This window comes from Trichoderma harzianum (assembly GCF_003025095.1).
Source record: "Trichoderma harzianum CBS 226.95 unplaced genomic scaffold M431scaffold_29, whole genome shotgun sequence".
NCBI lineage: Eukaryota > Fungi > Ascomycota > Sordariomycetes > Hypocreales > Hypocreaceae > Trichoderma > Trichoderma harzianum.
The window spans coordinates 110001-132913 of NW_020209277.1; the positions used below are offsets into that span (position 1 = coordinate 110001).

The window sequence follows — 22913 nt, forward strand, 5'->3', positions numbered from 1 at the left end:
CTACCTGCACGTCCAGGACCGCACCAAGGACGCCGACGCCCACACGAGCGCCGACGCCGTCACCGACTACATCCCGCTTGCCGAGTACCTCTTCCGCTACGACCGCGCCGGGTTCTGGGTCGGCGCCCAGGGCTTCACCTACTTCAAGTACGTGCCCTTCACGGGCTTCTGGCGCTGGTTCCTCGACGACTTCATGCACACCCGCATGCTCTACCGCGCGCTGCACGCCAGCGGCGAGTCCGCACGGTTTGTGGTCCAGGACCTCGCCATTCCTTACGACAAGGCCGCCGAGTTCGTTGACTACACCACCGACGAGTTCGGCATCTGGCCTCTTTGGTTGTGCCCCCTCAAGGAGACGCCCGGCCCGACTTTCCACCCAACCTGCGAGACGGAAACCGTTGCCGCTACCGACGGCAGCGCCGCTACAAAGGTCGTCCCCAAGCCCATGCTTAACATTGGCGTCTGGGGCTGGGGCCCCGAGAACCACGACGAGTTCATCACCAAGAACCGCGCCCTCGAGGACAAGCTCGTCCAGCTGGGCGGCCGCAAGTGGCTCTACGCGCACACGTACTACTCGGAGCCCGAGTTCTGGCAGGTCTACGACAAGCCGTGGTATCAAGCCCTGCGCGAGAAATACAGTGCCACGACGCTGCCCTCTGTGTACGACAAGGTGCGCATCGACGTCGAGGCCAGCAGGAGAGAGCGCCAGATGTGGAAGAAGTCGCTTAAGAGCAGGTGGCCTGTGGGTGGGCTGTATGGGATCTGGAGGAGTATTTTGACGGGGGATTATCACTTGCATAGAAACGCTGAGTGGAAATACAAGGGCGATGAGTGAAAAAAGCATGTTAGAAAGAAAACATTGTAGAAATAAAAGGGAAAATGTGATTATGAATAGATTAGATAAAAAAGAGAATGGCTTGCTCACTTACAGCGAGAACTAGAAACATCGTGGCAGCCAAAGATGGAGAGAGCAAGGATCAATAAAAATGAATGGATACCCTCAATCAAAATGGGAATAAGGAACAATGTCAAATCTGGCGCATCATGTCTATTCGTTTTTCTTCTTTAAAAACGTAGCCCGTATAAAACGCGGCTCATCTCTAAATATCTACACCAATCATGCCCACACATATCAGGCACCATCGCCTCATTCAGCCTCTTTTTTTCTCCCTCACTCATTATGGCCCAACGCCCACCCCATCTGTCTATCCAGAGGAAGAGACATTCATCATATAATACCAAATAGCAAAAACTTTAAAAACAAAACCAAAAAAATTCATCACCTGCATATTTCTCAACAGATGAGTTCTATCGCTGTGCTCGTTTCATTTCGTGCCAGTTAGACAGGTTTCCCACGTAATAAAAAAAAAAGATTCGCCCAACGTTTGGTTTAAAAAACAGGACGCCGTGTGCTCCATGCCGCACAAATTTATTCAATCAGAAAAGGGTGGTAATTGTATCGACGAAGAATGGTTCAGAAAAGACAGCAAGACATTTAAGCCTTTACTGAGTACTCGCGCTTGAACATGTCGTCGACCTTCTCCAGGTAGTAGGTGCCGGGGGCAATGGTGGAGGCATCGCCCTTGGGGGTGTAGTTCTTCTGGAGGTGAGCCTGCTTTCGGAGGTTGCACATCTAAACAATTCAGGTTAGCATACTATTCAGGAAATTGGATGTTTGATACTGAGTGAAGTTAAAACATACCTCATCGTAAGTCTCAGGAGGGACAGCGCGGCGGGCCTCCAGACGGGCGGGAATGTCCAGAGTCTTGCCAATGGTCTCGACGCTGCCGACGATGCGGAGAGACAGGAAGGTGGCGGCGAGACCAGAGCCGTAGCTGAAGAGGCCAATTCGCTTGTTCTCGAGGGCCTTGCTGTCGGCAAAGGACAGCAAGCTGGCCAGTCCACCCCAAACACTGGCGCAGTACATGTTACCGCACAGAGTGGCCACCTGGATGGCGGGGTTGACGCGCTCCTGGTAGCGCTTCTTGGTGAGGGTCATGAAAGTCTTCTCGAGAGCCTTGTCGGTCAGGGACTTCTCGTAGTCCATGTCACGCAGCTCAGGGGCGACCTCGGCGAAGGCAGTGGCATCAGCGTTGCCCAGGAAGTCGTGGTACAGCAGTCGGGCGTACGACTTCTGGACCAGCTTGCAGGTGGGGGCGTGGAAGGCAAGGTAGTCGAAGCGGTCCAGGGGGGTCTTGGACTCGTCGACACCGTTGGTGGTGCCGTTGGCCAGCTTGGCCTCCTTCTTGCAGTAGTCACGGTAGGCGGCGTCGAGGGCCTTTGTGTAGCAGGTCAGGGAGAAGTGGCCGTCAACGACGGGGTACTCGCTGGTCAGGTCGGGCTTGTAGAAGTCGTAGGCGTGCTGCATGTAGCTGCCACGCAGGCCGGGCTCGACAACAATAGGAGCGTTAGGGCCAACGAGAATGGCGACGGCACCAGCGCCACCGGTGGGGCGGGCAGCACCCTTTGCGTAGAGGGCAATGTCGCCGGCGACAACAATGGCATCGCGGCCGTCCCAGGCGGAGGACTCGATCCAGTTGACGCTGTTGAGGAAGGCGTTGGTGCCGCCGTAGCAGGCGTTGATGGTGTCGACACCCTCAATGTTGGTGTTGTCGCCAAACAGCTGCATCAGGACAGACTTGACCGACTTGGACTTGTCGAGGATGGTCTCAGTGCCAACCTCGAGGCGGCCGATCGAGTTGACGTCGACGTTGTAGTTCTTGAGCAGTTTTGAGGTGACGGTGAGGGCCATTGAGTAGATATCTGGGCACAAGTTTCAAGTTAGCCTCCAAGTTCAGGAGAAGAGAGGGGAGGGGAAAAAAAAAAGAGAGGCACTCTCAAAACTTACCCTCACGGTCGTCGCAGAAGGCCATCTTGGTCTGGCCTAGACCAATGGTGTACTTGCCAGCGGCAACACCATCGAACTTCTCAAGTTCGACCTGGTCGACATACTGTTTGGCAAAGCAATTGTCAGCGACTCTGTTTTTTGAGGGTGGTTGTCTGTCTCGTGAGATGTGGATGGAGGGGCAATTTGGGGGAAACCAACCTGGCTGGGGAAGTAAATCTCAATGGCCTTGATGCCAATGTTCTGAGGACGAGCGGCCATCTTGAAGAAGTGGACTGTAGAAGTACAATTGAGCTTGGGTATCAGGTGAAGAGTTGAAAGGAGAGAATGGCGAGAGAAAAGTGAAGCTCGTGAGGGAATGAATGTCGACTTGGTGGATGTGGAACGTGGCGGCGTGCTTGTGCATTTAAATGTTTTCACCGCCCTTTGTGGCAGGCGGTGCGCATCGCTGTAGCGCCTGAGCTGCAGCACAAACAGGGGACTTGCAGCGCTTCTGCCAGGGGTCGGCCACGGTGGGTTTAGTGGGTTTAGCTGCGTTGACTACCGCCAGAAGATGGTGGGGAGGGGCCGTCTCTGGTCTGTTGTTGGCGGCCCAGCGATGAAATTAATTGCCCGTCCTTTTACGCTTGGCTTGGTCTTGGGCAGAAAAAAAAAAAATCGCGACTACGAGTACGGAGTACGGCAGAGGTTACGAATACTTTTGCGCCTGGGCATCCAGATACGAGAGCGCAAGTACTTCTACAGACACACGAGCACACACACGCACTCGCACACTCGCACAATCTGCTCCGTTTCTGCTGCGACTTGCGAGTTATAACGGATGGATGGCTTCACATCCCTGCCCTCCGATTGTTATCTCTCCACGCCTCCTTTGATCTTTATCTCTCTCTTTCTCTCAGCCAGCCAAAGAAATGTTTGTGGGGGGAAACGGACACAGGTACACGTACTAGATCCAATCTAACCAACACTTCTTACTCGCACCAGAGATTACACTTCTTGTTGCTACCGTGTCTCCTTTTTTTTCTCTCTTTTTTTGCTTCTTCTTCCTTCTCTCCGTTGCACCGCTCCATAATTCATTCGCATTAGCCTAACTGTTAGTTTGGCCCTTGTGTCGTCAGAATCGGGGCCTCAGATGCCAAAAGCTGTTAGTCCAGTCCAAAGCCTCTCTTGTACTGTCACTGTATTCCCATCCCTCAGATGCAGAATCTCACCATCAGCACGCTGCGTTGTCAAATGCCCCACTGCATGTGGCCTTTCTTTTTTATCGCTCGTTGCCTCCAGAAATCCAATGCTTCTTCAACGCGCCAATCCTGCGCCAGTTGGGCTCCACCGCCATCTAGAGACTACTGTACTCTTAGCCAGGTGAAATCTCACTTTCGCCCATCTAGATAGTAGCCGTACCGTACCCGGCTGTGTGTTCTGTACAGTCTACACACAAGTAGAGCTGAGCATCAAAAAGCATCATACCGTGTCAACTCCCATATTACTTGTACAACGCTCAGTATTGCCAGCTGAATGGATGAATGAATCCAGAGCCTTATGAGGACTCATAACGACGCATCCAATGGTGGCGAACAACGAGGCTCAAGCTGATACCGCAAGGCTATATTCGCCGTGCTCTCCCCCCCTGCCGTCAGCCTTTGCCCTCCAAGACGCATCATTGGCCGTGCTCCCTGGCCGTGCACAGCTGAATTCTCGGCCGGATTAACAGCCGATTCCTGTTTATGCATTGCTTGAGTCTTTTCCGAAAGCTGCCTTCTACCGATACACAGCTTCTCCTCCGTATGGCGACATTGATCTGTGCCCCGCCCCCGTATCCCAATGCTTCTGCAGCGATACCATTCCCATGCAATTGCCTGTATTGTACTCGTGCGCAGCCTTGAAATACGCATAGTCTGTACACGCAGGGATTGTTTCAATCATCGTCATTTTGTATCATACATTAGTATCTAAACACTGAGCTGCGGTATTGGCATTACTAATGTCTAGTCAGGTAATCAAGAAACAACAAAGAAAAGAAGCTTTGAAGCTTGGACCTACAGAGTGATGCGAGTACCTGTTTTGGTATTCTCGTCTGCCGCTCGGATTCCGGGCCGGCCCCACATCCGGACGGCACCAGGCTCGGGCGCAGGCGAGACATGCGTTTTGTTTTAGCTGAATCAGAGCAGATCAAGTACCAGATACGAAGCAGACTATATCAAAATACAAAAGGGGAAGCCACATTCATCTGGTAGCTCTACTTATGAGATAGCCGCTATGATGTATCGCATTTCATCAGATTTGCATCAACTTTTATCGATGCCGTGCCGCGCATGAAACATTTGGGAGATTGAAGAGAGGTAGCCAACAAAAAAATGCGAATACGAATACCCTACCCTTTTTCTCTCCCGCAAAAATGTCTGAGACTAAAAACCGCAAATCAAGAAGTACGTGCCTACTCTTGGACTAGCAGCCCGCAATACGAATACGCCCCCGATTTTATTGCGGTAATTACACCTTCACAAGTTCGCCCCCACACCGCCTTCCACGCCTATTGGTTAAGCATGCGGCAGATCTGCTTTTCGCATGGGATAATGATCCGTCCGTACTCGCAACTGATTCTGTAGACAATTTGCATATCGATAAAATCGGAAGGAAGAGCCTCCGATTTACGCTGCATCTAATACTCGCTGCATTTACGAATCCTCCTCGCTATTTTGTCATAGTTGCATCAAGCCTCTTTCGTATTACAATCACATATCAAAATGTAACTCAGCATCTCTATTCTATTATCAATCCTTTTTCTCTTTCCCATTCACATTGAGGCTTGATTGGCACGAAGCTCAACGTGGGTGGAAACTTGGCACGTTTCGGCCCGAGTTTTGATGGCAACCACCACACGTGGGCTATCAAAACATCAGACGAAGCCACTTCAATCCCAAGCAAACTAAACCACTGCAGAACAAACAAACCTAGAATATCATCCTAATCAGCCGTGGATCAATCTGACAGAAGGTAATACGAAATACATCCCACAGCCGCAAGAGCAAACGTTTCAATGCGTGCAAGTTTATCCTCTATTACATGTGCTGCGAGTAAGTGGCAACACAAGAGAAACAAACGACAACGACAACAACTGATACCGCGCTTCTACTCTGTCCTACTCTCATGCGGTAGCCATTTAATTCACGCCAGACTGGATAAAATGGAAGCACGGCATTGTGCATATGCTGTCAGCTTTGATGTAACCATAAGCCGCACATGATAGTTGCCAGATGAAGAAAGGATCCAAGGTGAGTACTGCAGCGGAGATTGACGGAGTTACAACTTCTCTTATCACAAGGATTTACAATGCATTGAACCCATACATCATGCATGAACCTATCAAATGGATAGGCTCTGGGAGTTGATTTCGTTACTTATTCTATGTAATGTCCAAAAATGGTGTTATTTCGCCCAAGCCAAAATCTTTGTAATCCCCGAAACGCCATGCTATGCAACCCGATATCTGACCATCCGTCTGTCTAACGCTCTTCACACCCGCTCATACTCCGAATCCGATGCAGTGTTCTTCTTATCGTCCTTGGCCACCTCGAGCGTCTCCGCTTTAGCCTCGCTTCCCTTGTCGGCATCCCCCTCTCCTGTAGATTGAGGTTCCTTGGGAGCATCGGCAGTCTTGGCTTCGGCACTCTCCTTCTGGTCCGAACCTTCAGTCTTGGCCGTGCTGTTCTCACTCTCCTTCTTCTTCTCTTCCTCTTCAGCCTTCTTCTTCTTCTCCTCTTCCTCTTGCTCCTTGCGTCGCTTCTCAGCCTCTTGCAGCTCCTTCTCCTTCTTATCTTTGCGAGTCTGAATCACCCAAGCGTCCGCAGCGTCAATTGCATCCTCGGGGGACCGCTTGTACTTGAGGAGCAGTCCCTGAATCTCGGCGGGACTGAATTCAAACTCGGGGATCTTGGTAGCAAATTGTAGAGAGAGAACCTCAATGCGCTCAGAAATCTCAGCATGCTGTCTGGCCCATCGTTGCTTGGCCTCCTCATCCGGCTCAATGCGCTTGGGTGTGCTGGTACCGCTCTTGGAGCCGAGGGCCAGCTCGTTCGAGGAGATCTCGCTCTCAAAGGGGGCATAGATGGCGCGGAAGATGGACTCAGTCATAGTCTTATCGGCAAGGCTGAAGGGGACAATCATGTCCACACGGCCAGGTCGGATCAGTGCCTTGTCCAACTTCTCAATGTGATTGGTAGTCATGACAAGAAGACGGCCCTCCTGTGAGGCGACTCCATCCAGAATGTTGAGTAGTCCAGAGAGTGAAAGACGACCACCTGATCCTGTGTTTGAACCCGAAGACGGAGTTGGTGCTGAGGGGTTCGGAGCAGCAACAGGGGCAGGCGTGGCATCTGGCTCCTCTCGAGTGTGCGTCAAACCAGCGGTGTCAATGTCCTCAAGGAGTACAAGGCAGCGAGTAGGCAGGTTGCTGAAGAGAGAGGTGAGGCCCTCCTCAGTGGCATTGATGGAACTCAGGCTGACGATGTAAATCTTCATCCGGAAGTACCCAGCCAGGGCCAGACTGAGCGAGCTCTTTCCGGTACCGGGGGGGCCGTAGAGAAGGTAACCGCGTCGGTAGGGGATACCACGGTTAGCATACCACCGGCGAGTAGCAGGGTTGAGGTAGTCGGCGGCATCGTCAATCAGATCCTGCTTCATCTTCTCGCTCAGGATGACGGTGGAGAAGGGGCGGTTAGGACGAGACATGCTGCGCTGCCAGTAAGGCTCACCGCCGTAGGCAGTACCACTGGAGCTACGATAGATGAGAGTCTTGCGTTCGTCCTTCTTGAGGTACATCTGGCGGGCCTCGAAGAGAAGTTCCTTGAGGAGACGCGGGTTCCGCCCAAAGCATGAAATGGAGAGCTCCTCTCGCTCGCTGGCGCTCTGGAAGTTGATTTGTTGCTGGTTCTGGTGACGTTCAAAGAACAGGGGCCATCCCTTGTACCAAAACAGATGGGACCCAAACGAGGGAGTATAGTGCAAAGTCTGCTTTGGTCCAAGGATATCGACGCTGACTTCCTCGTCCCCATCCTCGTCGTCACTATCGTCGTTTGAACCTCCCCAGACGTAGCTGCTGCGAGAGTATAAATCGGTATTGACCAGGAAACGACGAGAGTTTTGAGAAAACTTTTGACGTGAGATCCAGAGCATCAGCATGTTGTAGATTTCATCATCAGTGCGGACCCTGAAGGACGACATGAGATATTCGTCGATCCACGCCCATGCTGAAGTGCTGAAATAGCTCCATACGAAATTCAGACCAAAGATGGCGACAAGGAGAGGGATGTAAAAGTTGAGATCAATACCCAGGTAGGTGTGCAGGGCCGAAGTAAACATGGAGAAGCCCGGGAAGAAGTAGTTGAGGAGGGCGAACTGGGGATTTGGGACAGCCCCGTTGGGGAACTGCGCCGACATGTTGATGAAGGGATCCATGGTGTGTTACACACGTCAAGTGTTATTTTGTGTGAGGTTTGGTTGACGAGGTATCAAAGTGGCTGTGAGAACGTACGGGTTCCGACAGGCGACACTTTTGGTGTTGAGGTCTTTGTCCGTCTGATGTCACTCGCCACTCCAAGATAGGATGAATGGTAGGCGACGAGTTCAGACAAGGACAAGTGAAGGCCGTTGATATGGGTTCCGACCAGTCCACAGAAGAAGGTGGGAAAGGGAGAGAAGGATGAACTGGTTGAAAAGTTTGTGTTGAAGTTGACAACTCAGACACCCTTATATAACTGTAAGACGAACCAAGAACAAAGCCTTCAAGGCTAGACACGGATGCGGCTGCGGTGCTGCTGCGGCCTAGAAGCAGTGGAGTCCGTTCGGCGAACAAAAACATGTGAATGGCTCAATAAGCCGTGTGGAGAAGGCAGATCTCGTTGGATGACTCCCGCCGAGGTGGGACTGGCTGGCTGCCTGATCTGAAGGCCTCCATTCGGATCCGTGAGCCGCTAAGCTAAGCTGAAGCTTGCATGTGTCCTTATCCCTGCCCCATGTGATGTGAGCTTAAAGATCAGATTGAGTTTGATGTGTTGCGCAAATTGGAAATGTGTCGTGCTTTGAAAGAAATTCGAATAGAACATGCAGACAAAGCATTTCTTTCCTCCGCATCTCGTCCTCGTGCTCGTGCTTGTGCTCGTGCTCCCGGAGAGAAAGTCCGGTTACATGCATTGTCATGTTAGCTCACATCATCATGCTGCGCACGATGAGCAAACCGCATAATACACAAACCATTCTCCGACCCGATCGTCTGCAATTCTCAAAAAGACCCCTGCAGGACAAAGAAAATGCACGGTCGATTACCGACTGAGTCACAGCAGTAGAAGGAGATTTGATGAGCTGTTTGCTTCGCTGAGCCTCATTCCGGCGACTGAAAAGAGACTCAACCAGCGCTTTGTCTTCGCGAGTGCCTCGTAAGGCTTCCTGGACAGCAAATGGGCTCCATAAGCGCGAAGCCAAGTCGAGTCAAGTGCGGTGGTCAAGCAGACGATGGTGAATGGTTGAAGCTGGCAGAACTGGGGAGAAGCGGGAGAGCGCCTCCTTTACCGTGGTGCACAGCCACTCCCGGCGTGCCAACTGTGGCTAGTGCCATGTCTCAACCACGGCCAACCCGGGAGGGCATCAACAACGTCATTGAGAACATAGTTTTTATCAATGACTGTTATAATCAAGTTCTTTGAGAACTACAATAAGAATTTTCATTATAACGAAAGTCTTTCTGTGCGGATTATTCTTATGGCATAATGTAATTTCACAGTTTAACAATGTAGACGTCAAAACGCTACCGACAGAGTACACCTACGCTAACCTTGTTCTAACATTGCCAACAATTAAACACTGAGTTCGAGTGGCCAGAAATTACGCCGTGATCTTTTTGCAGCGCATGAGTATCATGTTGTAAACTCATTCTAAATCTAGAGCTAGAAATGAAAGTCCAGCCCAATAGTAGTACATTTCGCTGATAGCCAATGCGCATTTATTAGCGTAGTGAATAATTGCTTGCATGACTGCCTAATAGCACATCCAAGTTGGCCAATCATGTAATGCAACTGTTGGTACCTGGCAGGATAGGAGCGGGGAAGGGCCTTGGTATCTACATGTAGTCCACAGCATTCCGACGCAGATGCATCTTCTTGCTAAGACAATCACCGGTAAAATTGAGGATGAGCACTTTCATCAACGCTATAGCTCATCGATCTAGGGCTGAGTCCCAGGCTTGAACGCAATCATGTCTAATCCGCTCGACTACACTGTTGGTTGGATCTGCGCCATACCCACTGAGTATGTCGCTGCCCAAGCTTTCCTTGACGAGAAGCATGAAGGCCCTGAGTATATATCCCCCAATGATAATAACGACTATACACTTGGCAAAATCGGAAGACACAATGTCGTTGTCGCCGTACTTCCAAACGGCGAATATGGATTATCGTCTGCAGCGAGCGTTGCGAGAGATATGCTACACAGCTTCCCTAACGTTAGAATTGGTCTAATGGTCGGAATCGGTGGCGGTGCTCCTAGTTTAAGGTACGATATTCGTCTTGGTGACGTTATCGTAGGTGTTCCCATCAATAGAACGGGCGGAGTTATCCAGTTTAACTTTGGAAAGACCATACAGGGTCAGGAGTTCCAAGAGACAGGATTCTTAGACCAGCCGCCAACGTTACTTTAGACGGCTATTAGTAGCCTAATGGCATAATACGAGTCCGACGGGAACCAGATTAAAGAAAGTGTTAATAGCGCAATAGCGAAAAAGCCTTAGCTTTAAAGAAAATATATGCGACCTGAAGCTATAACTGATAGGCTTTATCGGTCTTAAGTCGTTCATCCCTTAAATAACGAGGCTAACTGTGCAGTTATTTGTGGCGATAATCCGGATAACCTTATTAGGCGGCCTGCCCGAGACGAAGATAATGATAATAACCCGGCGATTCACTACGGCTTAATTGCTTCGTCTAATACAGTCATAAGAGATGCTTCGATTTAAGATAAAATAACAAAGAAAGGCGTTCTTTGCTTTAAAACGGAAGCTGCAGGATTAATGAACCACTTTCCATGTCTGGTTATTTAAGGCATTTGCGATTACTTAGACTCTCATACAGATGAGAAGTGGCAAGGCTACGTAGCAATAACAGCTGCAGTATATACAAAAGATCTTCTTCACCGAATAACTCTAAATAGAGTTAAGGCTGAGACGAAGATAGGCGACATTTTATCTGGTAATTCCTAACCCTAACAATGCATTTTAGTATACGAGTATATTAACCATGTACAGACCTTTATAAAGTCTCTCAACAGCACCGGGGCATTTCTGAAAACCACCGAGACATTGCAAAAGACCACAGGGACATTGCAAAAGAGCAACGTGATATTATTAAAAAACAGCTTACAACCTAGGAAGATTTAGCTACTAACAGGCTATTTGAAAAAAGGCGCGAGTGCCATCAGTTATTCCGACTTACATTAAGTAATAAAGATGCTACATATGAATGGTATAAAAACCGGGTTGAAGAGAGGGTTGAAGACACTTGTTTATGGTTCCTTAACCATATACACTATCAACAGTGGTTATAACAAAAGTCCGGTCTACTGTTAGTTACGGCAGATCCAGGCTGTAGAAAATCAGTATTAATTAAATACCTTATTAACTACGGTCTGTCTTAATCCGCAACTATCTATTACTTCTTTTTTAAAGATCAGGATTAAAATACCTTACGTCAAGCGCTTTATGCATTACTACATCAGCTTTTTACACAAAGCCCCTTCTTAATAAAACATACTATGCCGCTTTTTAACATAGATAGGAAAAACTTAGTTAACTCTACGCAATCACTTTGGCGTATTCTACAAAACGCTACAGAAGATCCTTAGGCAGGACCTATCATTATAGTCCTTAATGCCTTAGATAAGTGTAATAAATCTAAGTTTACAGACCTAATGCAAAAGGTAGAAAGCCAGTTCCGCAACAATTATTCCAGCAGTAGCCAAAGTAAGCTAAAATATCTTCTCACATACCGGCCATATAAGCAAATTACATCTCAATTTCATGGCCTATTACGGCAATTTCTAAATATCCGGATACTAGGAGAGGAAGAGTCAGAAAGCATCAGTCAGGAGGTGAATCGCGTTATTATCCACCGGGTCAAACAGCTATCAAAGAAAAATAAATTTTCAGCCAAAATCAGCAACTTCATAAAGAAAAAACTGCAAGAAACTACCCACCGCACCTACCTTTGGGTATATCTTGTGTGTAGCTATTTAGAAGAAAATATTATTATTAAAAAAACACAAAAAGAGATTGAGATAATCATCACAACACATCCGAAAAATGTTAATAAGGCATACGAAAAGATTCTTAACAAATCTAAAAATGAGCATATGGTTCGGAGGGTCTTGAGCATTGTCTTGGCCGCTACCCGACCACTCACACTCTCGGAAATGAATATCGCTACGAGCATAAATAACACAACACAAGATAACACAACAAATACTTTTGATGATCTTGATTTAGAGGATAAAAGTGACTTTAAGTCGCGCCTAAGGTCTTTGTGTGGATTATTTATCTCCATCTATCATAGCAAGATTTACTTCCTCCATCAAACTACTCGCAAGTATCTCCTTACAGACTTAGCATCTCCTACAGCTGTCCCATCGGGGCTACGCTAGCATCGCTCTATTACTACTCGCAAAGCACATAGCATTCTCGCAGAGCTCTGCGTCCTTTATCTGAACTTGTTCAATTCTGGCGTTAGCTCTACTATCAAGGGGGAAGAGACAACCGGCTCCTTTACCAATAGCAACGCGTTTTTAAATTACTCAGCTGAAAATTGGGGCACTCATTTCAGTAAAGCTGACTTTGTTGATGGGGCTGCTATTTTACCTGCGACGTTGAGAATTTGTGATACCAGTTTAAAAAGCTATTCAGCATGGTTCACAGTTTATCAGGCGCCTGTGCCTCAATGTCCTGTTGGGAATCTTACAGATCTTATAATAGCGTCGCACTATGGCCATAGTGCTGTTATTAAGCTGCTGGTTGAGAAAGGAGCTGATATTGAGGCCAAGGATGATAAATATGGCTGGACGCCGCTATTATGGGCAGCTGAACATGGCGACGAGGCTAGTATCAAGCTGTTGATTGGGAAGGGAGCTAATATTGAGGCAAAGGATAATAGATATGGTCGGACGCCGCTGTCATGGGCCGTTGGGAGTGGCAATGAGGCTATTGTTAAGTTGTTGGTTGAGCAGGGAGCTGATATTGAGGCAATGGATAATGAATATGGCCAGACGCCACTATCATTAGCAGCAAAGTATGGACAAGAGGCTATTGCCAAGATGCTGGTTGAGAATGGAGCTAATGTTGAGGCAAAGGATAATAATAGCCGGACGCCGCTGTTATGGGCAGCTTTACATAACCAGGAGACTATTGTTAAGCTGTTGGTTGAGAAGGGAGCCAATATTGAGGCAAAAGATAATCAATTTGGCTGGACGCCGCTGTCATTAGCAGCTGAGCATGGAAACGAGTTTATTGTTCAGCTGCTGGTTGAGAAGGGCGCCAATATCAAGTCAGAAGCTGAATTTAGCCAGGTTGTTTCCACGTTGCTACAATGGGAAACCTAAAAGCGCCGCAGAACCTCGCTAATTTAGGAAATAGTATTTACATACATGCAGATTATTGCAACAGTCTTCCATAGATTTGTATTTCTAATTTTACGGGCTTGAGCCTGTGGTTTTGGCTTGGCTGTGGCCACATAGATTCTCTCCATTGCTAATTACTTTTGCCAAGAATGGGACCAAAGTGCCGTGGGGATTTTTATACAAGCCATCTTGATCTGATGCCAAGTGTCTAGGGCAAGATCGGACCCAGAAGTGGAATCCAGGAGTGGAATCCAGCCAAAAAATGAAGAGCACTTGTAATCATAATGTTCTTTATACTGTAAACCCGGACGTTTTTCTTTTTTCCGGGTTCTACTGAACAGCTATGAAGCTGCATGCTATCCCATCTAATGTGAGGATACAGATAATGAGTACATGTTGTAAAATTTCACGCGCTTAACATGTCAAACATAACAACCACAGTCTCCCTTCTCACCGTCATCATCGTTATATCGTGAACTCTTGTCTTGCTATTCTTCTCTATACTCGCATTCATTGAATATAATTATTTGCTTTACAGCTTGATAAACAAAGGAGAAACAGCAGGAGAGAAAAGGATTGAGATGGTGAAAATTCACTTTCTTCCCAAAGGTGGGAAAGGACCCCAACCAGGCAAATTGTCTCCTGGAGGGTTACCAGACGAGAAGCAGGAAGCCCTTGAATAGCCATGTGATGGAGTAACCCCCGGGCCACACACGGCACATGACGCTGTTGGTTGGGGAACATGCCCAGTAGAATATCAATATGCTTCATGGAAAAAGTTGACATCAGGTGACGATGCCGCTGAGGTGCTCTTCTGTCCATCTCTCCCACGGGGAGTCCTACTTCGACCGCGTTCCCGACGATCCTCAGGCTGTACAATCCAGAATAATTGCGTGTTGCGGCCAAAGAAGTCCCATATGGAAGCACTCTGTCCGCGCCTCTTCTCCTTCCTTGTCATCTTCTTCATTGTGGTTGGGAGCGAGGCGCCTGCGGCATATGCGATGAATCTTAGAGGAAGTCCTTTCTCTCCGGGGATTGCTAGGTATTCGGTGTCCCATTTGCTTTTGGAGCTGCTATAGGAACTGGAACTATTTGTGCTTAAGGCCGGTCGGCTTTCAGACGACGAGGTTGATGTGGAAGTGGAGGTGGAGGAGGAGGTGGAGGACATGTTGTTGACGCCGCATGAAGAGCACATTGGTGGATTGTTTTCCGTGGGCGATGCGACTTCTTTGTTCCCGATTATGTTTTAGCTAAATAGATCAACGCGAGTTTCTGACACTATTCTGACAAAGTGCGATGGAAATCAATGATGAAGTTCGAGGTAGGCACAAGCAAGAGCTGTATATGTCTTGACACTCACTAGAAAAACTAATTGGAAAAGAGCTGACATGTAGGCAGTGTGTAGCAGTCACACAACATCTATCTATCTATCCATCTGTTGCTCGTTTGGTCAGGTGGTGAGTACGTCATGCGGTGCAATGTTACCGCTATAGAGTGCAGAATTTCAAGCAAATAACCGTACACATGGTGGGTGCGGGCTCTACAAAGCGGCCAAACGCAAACCTCATTCTATGGTGGACAGTGAAATCGCCATATTTACATAGTCGGACGCTCTCTACAAACGCTGGAAGATGAAGAATGACGGCTAGATGCAGGGTTTTAAAGTCAGAGCTGCTCCCGCTTGTGAGACCGATTCACGACAGTTAGTAATGACGAACACGCGGCGTGAAACGATTTATGTTCAAACCATATGCAAAGATTGGGCTTGATACAGCAAAGTAATTGGGCCATACCGGACGTGTAAGTGAAACGGTGTAGAAGAACACAGCATCTCATCAAGACATGGTCACAGATGGCAGCACACATGACCGAGACAAACCGACTGTTTGCATCTCTCGTTCGCTCCTCAAACAATCCACGAGACAGGGTAATCTGACAAAATCAGGATGCAAACACCCGGCGGAACTGAGCTTGGAACAAGGGTGAATCAAACTCCCGTAGCAAATGTCGTCATCATTTCATCTAACACAGTGAAAACTATATACAATAAGAAGAAGAAAAGTGGTAAACCAGCAACCTGTGCTGTCTAAAATACAATAAATAAACACCCTTGATTGCCTCCTCGGTGGGTGTCTTGTCGTTGACGACGTATCATGTGCTTCTTGGGTATATCATCCCTATCCTGAATTTGTAGGGGCTCTGTTTGCTCCCGGTGTTTTTTAACATCTTTCGGGAATTTTCATCTGCTTCTTTTTTTAATCTACATCTTTCGCCGACCAACTCTTCAAAGGTCATCGATGAAGACGCCCTTTGAGATGGTAATGGTCTCAATGTCGGCAAATCCAATGTCGGACGAGTTGAAGCAGTTGGTGCCGTTGACGGGCGCAAGGCGCTTGTCACCGGGATCGACAAAGGTGATATCGACACACTATAACACCCATCATTGTCAGTCTTGCACAAGAACATTCAGGGCACCTTGCAAGGAACTTACCGAGAACAAAGAAGCTCCGTGCTGGGCATTCATGAGGACCTGAATCGTCGCGTTGACGCCGGCCTTGATGCCAATGTCGGAAGGGTTCGGAATCTGCACCTTGTCCAGGCAAATAGTGCCCGGGAAGGGATTGTTGCTGGGGCCGACGATGGAAAAGGGCGGCACGATCTGATGCGACATCTCGAGCGGTCCGCCGTCAGGGCCGTCGGTGCCCATGCCCAAGTTGACCTGCAGCATGGCCGTTGCGTGGCCGACGAACCAGCCGGGCTGGAAGGATATCGGGCCTCCGGTCGTGGGCCAGTATGTGCGGTTTGTCGTCAGAGGGATTCCGCCACCTGGGGAAGCATTCGATGTTAGTTGTTGGGTTAGGTTATATAGTTGAGGCAGCTTGAGAACTTACAAGGATACATCCACTGCATGCCATATGGAAAAGTGTCGTTTGTGATGAGATTGTCGCCTCGCCACCCGGGATAGACAATGACGGTATGCGCCCACGACAGAAGCGGGAGGGCAAAGAGGCAGAATGCCGCCAGAAAGCCTCTCGCAGACATGTTTGGTGATGTTTTCTGTTTACTTGTCGAGTAATGTATTCGTCGATATTTCAACTCTTTGATGTCGATATGCTGCAGGTGTTGTATGTGATGGATGTAGGTACTCGTATGCACGGAATTCCCACTTTATTAATGCTGTTGGTTCGCGCTCGATTCGGAGGTTTTTTGACGTTGCAATCGATGTAACGGCGTGGGAAAGAGGCGAATGTCTAGCTCCGGAGGGTATGGAATCAAGACAGAGGCAGATGCGACAAGTAAAGAATCAAAGCAAAGCAAAGAGAGATGATGTCCAGTCAGAGTCGATACTGTTGTTGCTGTTGTTAGTGTTTGAGAGAGAGAAGAGATGGAGATGGAGATGGAGATAAAGATGTAAGCACTCGGCCGTGCATGTGCCTTTGCTTTAGTACAAGCAACAACCGTCCCGAACGAACCCCGGAGAAAAAGCCATTGGATCTCTGGCTAACCGCTGAGCAATTCTGCTTTCTCCATTATCCAGACTATCCAGGGATCCGCGTGCTTCACACGGCCCAATCGCAGGCCAGACTGAGACTCTCCGCTAGGCCAATGTCCGACTAGGCGCTTAGATGCATGTAACCTCTGGCTATTTATAGGACCAGAATGCATTTATTGTTTAGCCCCGGAGGCGACATCCTGGTCGTATAGATTGCATGGGTTTGGCGAAAAAGATTCTTTCTCTTCTCTTCTCTTTTACAGGTAGTCTTCCCTTTTCTCTGTCTCTTTGAGGCTCCCAGTAAGAAGGAATTGATGTGATGGAACAGTGTCAAAGCTAGATGTAATACAAAACAGGGGACCTCGACTGCTATTGGCTGCGTCTCACGCCATGATGACAGCGTCACTCGGCTAACTGTGCTGCTAACATGGTTTCCCTCATTCATCCGTTTATACTTCTGACGGTTTGCACTTTTTGCTCGAGGCCGGCCTCGCGACAGAGCGCTAACGAGGCCCAGGTATTGCCAACTTTTAGCTCCGGCGCCAACTAGCCGTTTTTGCATGTACAAGTACGACGTATCCGGTATGATGGCGTCCCACTTGTGTCCAATACAGCTCCCCACGACCAGGTATCTATCTCCATGCGAACTATCATGGAAGGCATGGCAATTTGTTTTCAATTTAAATGTGACGCGTAATTCCCTTTTGGTCATTAATGAATTGCTATATTGGTGTATATCCCGCAAGGAAGCTGGCACCATTTGTAATCCACGGCCCAGCAATTCATGGTAGGCAAAGTAGAGGATGAAGCTCTAAGGCTCTACTGTATAACATAGTGATCCATCTAGATGTAAACAGAGGTCTTTTAAAGTAGTCAATTGCAGTGTCAAGTAATAATATTGCCTCACTAAGAAGAGAGATGTGCATCTTCATCATCTTCTCCACCAGCTATCGAACTACTCTCAGATTCTCCGCCATCCACATGGGTATATCTGCATCATCACCAGACAGGCAGCTGCATTGTCACGTTCTCCATCCCATCCCATCTGGCGGAAAAGATCCCGACTCTAAAAATAGCTCATCGTTCAATACTACAGTACTCGTATAAGGTGCTATCAATATGGAGTACTCCCGCAGTATTGACCAAGTGCTGGTGGCTGCATCACGGCGCTACTCAGCTGCAACTAAACCTGCTTCCTTGCTGTGATCTAGTCCTGAATGGTGCAGAATCCGGCCAGAACACCTACAAAGTACCAGAAAGAAACGACTCTTGCTTCTTTCTTCTAGGCTATGGGATCGGTTAATTTCCGAATCGAGGGCATCTGGAGACGAGTATGTTGGTGATGAGATTGTAACGACGTTCTGAATGGTCACTCTCATGCATCTGCATGTATATCCACGAAACAATCACATCTTGGTCTCTATATCTCGTAGATTTTCCAGCTACGAGGCTACAGTGTCGGTATAACAATTTGCCCGCTGGTTATGAGGCCACCACTGCAACGTACGTGGATCTCGAGAGGAGACACGGTGAAAAGTGCCGGCTGTGGCGGCCATACGAGGCATTTGCTGGGTAAAATGGCTCCAGAATATGAGAAAACTGTAGACATAAACGGAAATGGACACTTACCCAAGGCAGAGTACGGTATGCTCATCAATATCAACACCTAGATGATTCCACATGAAACCATGGCTATCCACCTGTTCATGCATTCTACTGTCCACGCAGTCAAATGTTTAACCAGACAAGGAACTATTCAGTCTACCGAAAGCCAATCTTGCTCATTTTCCCGAACTGGCACCCCCTCTCTGCCAAGGATTAAGCCTTGGCTCGTGGCATGAGGAGAAAATTCCTGGTCTCGGCGTATCCACCATGCTTTATGCGAGCAGATAGGCCAACTTGCCGTACTATACGAGCTTCTTTAGAGGAGAAATGGAGACGAGACAAACTTGAGACGGTTTGAAGTTTTGTTGAGAGCTGTCGATTATGCTCTCTGATTATTACTATTAACTAAGTGTATAGTCTACCATATTCCGCTGACCAAAATCTATGCCATTAGATCGTAACGCCCACCTCGATATCCAACTTGGGCTGCATGGCCTTGACGCCAGCCTGCATCGCCTTGAATCGACTCCAATCATAGCTATCCTGCGCCAAAGCCCACGCGAAAACACCACCCAGTCCCTTGGGCACCACGATATCCTTGAACTTGCGAGCAGCAAACTCCGCCGTATCCCACGTCCAGAAGATTTCCTTCTCCGAATCCCACCACCACTGTCCGCCCAGTTCCTCGTCCGCGATACCGTTGGCGACGGCGTGCTCGAGAGCGCCGGCATAAGTTGATGTTTCAAAGGTGATGGCGCCGGAGAGGCCTGTGTCGTTGCCTTCGGCATCTTCGAGCACGGTGGTTGGGCAGCCAACGGGAGTCGTGCAGTTGACGCCGGGAGCAGTGGTGAAATACTTTGCGTAAAAGGCGAAGCCGAGGTTGATCTTGCTGGGGGAGAGGCCACGTTCGATATAAGTGGTGACGGAGGCGAGAGAGTTGGCGACACCGGAGTGGTGAGTGGTTGTGTTCATCCGACGCATCATGAGGTCGTAGGTCATGACCTAGGAGTTTGATGTCAGCTCGATTCAAAAGTTATAATCGAGTGTAGCAGAGACGGAGATACTCACGTTGACAAAGTCGACAATGTGGTTAATCTTGGCCACATTCTCGGGCGTGTAACCGATCATGTCCTCGACTCGTCCCGGAGCAGCAATAGAGAGCTCAATTTCTGCTCCAACGGCACTCTTAATCTCCTGGAGGAAGAGCGGGAAGGCATCAATCTCCCAGACCTTTTCCGAGTTGGGAGTCTGAATGTAGTCCTGGCCATTTCCACCCGGGAACTCCCAGTCAATGTCTTTCAACTGTCAGTGATCGTACGAGATCTCCAGGCTACTTCTACTCACCAACACAGTCGTAGCCCAGTCTCTTGACCGTAGCAGCGACATTCTTAGCATATGTCTGACGCGTTTGCTTCGTCTTCGCACCAGCACTGAAGCCAGCCGTGTCTCCCCATCCGCCAATAGCCATGCAAATCTTGGTGCCCTCGTCGAAGAGAGCACGGATCTGGTCCAATGGCATGAATGGCTCATACTGCTCGCCATCAGTGAATAAGGTCGTTCCCGCAAACGCTGTGGTGACATGGGTGACACCCGCAGTCACGGAGCGATCGGGCAAGTTTTGCGTGTCCCATCTGAAAAGCCATTAATACGAGAATAACCACAAGAGTATCAACAAGGAAGCAATACTTACTGATCGAAGTACATGAGGTAACGAGGTTTCGCCATTGCGCCAGTGACGGCGACGGCTGCGGCCGCAAGAGTAGAGGTACGCATCTTGAGTCAAATTGTGCCTGGTGAGGTAAGGAAAGGTAATTGAGCTCTAGCAACTTGAGTGACGAGTGTTTGGAAAGATGGAAAAGCAAAAGCCTTTTAAACAAATCTCTTCAGAGAATGTCGATCCGTTCCAGAATAAAGTAAGGCCGCCATAAACTTACACAACAACGCAAACTTTACCCTCAGGGGTCTTTGTTTCACCGACCCAAAAGACAAAAAAGACAAATGCAAAAATGCTAGCACCATGGCAAAACTATCGAGTAGCGCCATAATACGGGATAAGCCGACCCTTGCTAGACTTTGCTTTGAACCCTGTATCGTTGCAACGTCGTAATTTCACTCGGCGACTCGGTAATATGTTTTTTGTCTTTTTCACGATCTGTCGATTGCCGTTGCTTGGCTTGGTGTTCGCCTCCACATCATCGGTGAATGGCCCGGCGTTTGCTGTTTGGGTTTCGGTACCTATGAAGTGGTTTCTCTTTTATTGTACAATAATTCAAGAGCCGTTGTATGTGCATTCATTTGCTTCAAACTGAAACAAATACGGGCGTGTACTGTCTTGTATGACAAGGAGACAAACAAGGCGTGTGTAGCCGAAAGTCTGATATTCGGTAACCGTTGGACATCTACATCTACCGAGCATCCGTGATTATCTCAGCTTTCACCGAGATCCGCCCGATTTGTACTGAGAGAACAATATCCATGTTGTTGTTGTCAATATTGCTTGTATGGGATTTGCGGAGTTTCGCCAACAACTAGTCAGGAGAATCGTCTCATGGATAAGCTTACCGTTTAAATTGACCCAGGTCCCCGATGCCTGTCCCGACCGTTCCACATCCAGCCGGGATCGTCGCAACACCAGATGGGACAAATTAACTGGGATAATGAGCTAAGCAACCTCTAATTGAAGTTAAGTCTTTACGAAATTCATTATCAATATCTTGGTTCCTGGTTATACAATCCATGAAGGGCTCCAGGCAACGTCAGATTTTGCGGGCTGTCTGATGCGCCCATTCTTTAAAAGTTACAACTCCCCAGACAAGTCATTTCGTCAACCCCTTTTCACCCACATTAGCCCCATGGAGGCGACAACTACAGCTTGCAAGGCAACTTGTTAGACCCGGTATGTCTCCTGAGATGACATGATGCATTACCGGAGAGCCGGCAGTCGAGATCGGGTTTGAACTCCGCTGTCATCATGACCCCCGGACAACTTCAACGTCAGCCTCGCAGCGGTATGAAAGTCAGCTCATGACGCCGTGTTTGGCTAGTTAAAATGGATATAGAGCAACTCAAGTTATCACTTAGAGACACCGCATTGGTCAGAATGGTCGCCGAATGGTACCATACCAATAAGAAACAAACGAAACTGAATCACAACTCAATTGCCATCTATATGCCCCAGTCCAGCCCTCCCCCCTCTACACATGTACATATAAATTCCCCATCCCGGCATATCCAAAGCTTTCCCTCTTAGTTGGCCTCTACAGCCACAGCCGGACCCTCACCCGTTCCAAAATCCGTCCAGTTCTGAACCGCGCCCTCCACAGCCGGCACCCAACTAGGCCTGTTCCTCGTAAAGATTTCCACCTCGGGCACAAACGTCTTGAGAATCTCCTCATCATCCACGCACCCAATCTTGACCGCCATCTTGCCCGGGAACCCGCTCGACGTCCTGTACAGCAAGCTCCCGCATTCACCACAGCAGTGGTTCGTCATGAAATTCCCGCTGTCGACGACGAATCCCCATGTCTTGAGTTCGCCCTTGACAACTTTTAGGGAGTCTGTGGAGGTGATGAAGTTGAGCGAGAAGGGGGATGCTCCGGTGAGTTTGCCTTCGTTGGCGCAGTGGCATTTGAACTTGAGTTCTTGAGTGCCTTCGTAGGTGATGACGTTTGCGCCACAGAGACAAGAGGACTGAGTCATGTTGAACAAGGTTGTGATAGAGCTGTCTTTAAGGTTTGGTAAGAGTTGATTTGAAGAGGTTGTGAAGATGTAGTTGAGTTCGTAGTTGCTTCTTCCGGCTGTTGTAAACTAATCATGGCAGAATCGACTTGTCTTATACAAAATCCCAAACGCAAGAGTTTCTCTTGCTCTTCGCAATAATGTTCTTTCACACGATGCTGACATTTTGAGCGACAAGAGGTCGATTGCCTGATTTGGCAAAACGACTCTAAATTGGCAAATATTTCCCAATGGAGACATCGTTTCTTGCTAGTCAACTGCCACCTGAACTCCATTACGAGGGACAGTGGATCAGGCAATGAGATGGTATCATGTAAAGCATCAATTATAAATCCGATTGTTAATTCTACCGAGGTATCTTTTGTCTTGTGTGCCGTGGAAGATCGATGAGACATTTTGTAAGCAAGTCATTAGAAAGCTCAACAAACAACAGCATTGGAGCGGTCCTTTTGCGGAGTCTTCAACAAACTATGATCCTCGATAAACAAGACACTGCCACATCAAATTCACAATAATTGTATCAATGGTCAACATGAAACTTCATTTCAACGTACCGATATATAAATCCCCCTTCCACACTCA

General features: G+C 48.4%; 10 protein-coding genes across 10 annotated transcripts in view; 4 read left to right on the top strand and 6 right to left on the bottom strand.

Annotated features, from left to right (window-relative positions):
- Positions 1-1024, top strand: part of M431DRAFT_513976 (hypothetical protein) — a 1800-nt gene extending 776 nt beyond the window's left edge. The window contains exon 1 of the mRNA XM_024920132.1: positions 1-1024. This exon is cut by the window's left edge and continues 776 nt beyond it. Coding sequence (XP_024767739.1) covers positions 1-835 — 835 coding nt within the window. The 3' untranslated portion in view covers positions 836-1024.
- Positions 1025-1055: 31 nt separating this feature from the next.
- On the bottom strand, positions 1056-3377 carry M431DRAFT_128940 (hypothetical protein). The gene is made up of 4 exons (XM_024912385.1): positions 3047-3377; positions 2849-2951; positions 1703-2763; positions 1056-1633 (listed from the first exon to the last, which is right to left on the bottom strand). Exons 1-4 carry the CDS (start codon positions 3104-3106, stop codon positions 1496-1498), a joined length of 1362 nt encoding a protein of 453 aa, XP_024767740.1. The 5' UTR covers positions 3107-3377; the 3' UTR covers positions 1056-1495.
- A 500-nt stretch (positions 3378-3877) lies between these two features.
- M431DRAFT_335092 (hypothetical protein) lies at positions 3878-4316 on the top strand. The gene has a single exon (XM_024914379.1). It carries the CDS (start codon positions 3978-3980, stop codon positions 4209-4211), a length of 234 nt encoding a protein of 77 aa, XP_024767741.1. The 5' UTR covers positions 3878-3977; the 3' UTR covers positions 4212-4316.
- A 2042-nt stretch (positions 4317-6358) lies between these two features.
- M431DRAFT_100857 (hypothetical protein) lies at positions 6359-8299 on the bottom strand (the record flags this gene model as incomplete). The annotated part of the gene is made up of 1 exon (XM_024911267.1): positions 6359-8299. The coding sequence occupies one exon, from the start codon at positions 8297-8299 to the stop codon at positions 6359-6361; it is 1941 nt and encodes a 646-aa protein (XP_024767742.1).
- Positions 8300-10014: 1715 nt separating this feature from the next.
- On the top strand, positions 10015-10683 carry M431DRAFT_513979 (hypothetical protein). The gene has a single exon (XM_024920133.1). It carries the CDS (start codon positions 10092-10094, stop codon positions 10530-10532), a length of 441 nt encoding a protein of 146 aa, XP_024767743.1. The 5' UTR covers positions 10015-10091; the 3' UTR covers positions 10533-10683.
- A 2103-nt stretch (positions 10684-12786) lies between these two features.
- On the top strand, positions 12787-13477 carry M431DRAFT_11220 (hypothetical protein; the record flags this gene model as incomplete). Its single annotated transcript, XM_024911822.1, has 2 exons — positions 12787-12796; positions 12855-13477. The coding sequence occupies 2 exons, from the start codon at positions 12787-12789 to the stop codon at positions 13475-13477; spliced, it is 633 nt and encodes a 210-aa protein (XP_024767744.1).
- Positions 13478-14252: 775 nt separating this feature from the next.
- M431DRAFT_488018 (hypothetical protein) lies at positions 14253-14663 on the bottom strand (the record flags this gene model as incomplete). The annotated part of the gene is made up of 1 exon (XM_024916523.1): positions 14253-14663. The coding sequence occupies one exon, from the start codon at positions 14661-14663 to the stop codon at positions 14253-14255; it is 411 nt and encodes a 136-aa protein (XP_024767745.1).
- A 1116-nt stretch (positions 14664-15779) lies between these two features.
- Positions 15780-16537, bottom strand: M431DRAFT_100810 (hypothetical protein; the record flags this gene model as incomplete). Its single annotated transcript, XM_024911259.1, has 3 exons — positions 15780-15923; positions 15987-16321; positions 16387-16537. The coding sequence occupies 3 exons, from the start codon at positions 16535-16537 to the stop codon at positions 15780-15782; spliced, it is 630 nt and encodes a 209-aa protein (XP_024767746.1).
- Positions 16538-18871: 2334 nt separating this feature from the next.
- On the bottom strand, positions 18872-20544 carry M431DRAFT_335147 (glycoside hydrolase family 18 protein). Its single transcript, XM_024914380.1, has 4 exons — positions 20284-20544; positions 19938-20224; positions 19662-19888; positions 18872-19595 (listed from the first exon to the last, which is right to left on the bottom strand). The coding sequence occupies exons 1-4, from the start codon at positions 20364-20366 to the stop codon at positions 19044-19046; spliced, it is 1149 nt and encodes a 382-aa protein (XP_024767747.1). The 5' UTR covers positions 20367-20544; the 3' UTR covers positions 18872-19043.
- A 1295-nt stretch (positions 20545-21839) lies between these two features.
- On the bottom strand, positions 21840-22292 carry M431DRAFT_100795 (hypothetical protein; the record flags this gene model as incomplete). Its single annotated transcript, XM_024911256.1, has 1 exon — positions 21840-22292. The coding sequence occupies one exon, from the start codon at positions 22290-22292 to the stop codon at positions 21840-21842; it is 453 nt and encodes a 150-aa protein (XP_024767748.1).
- Positions 22293-22913: the final 621 nt, after the last annotated feature.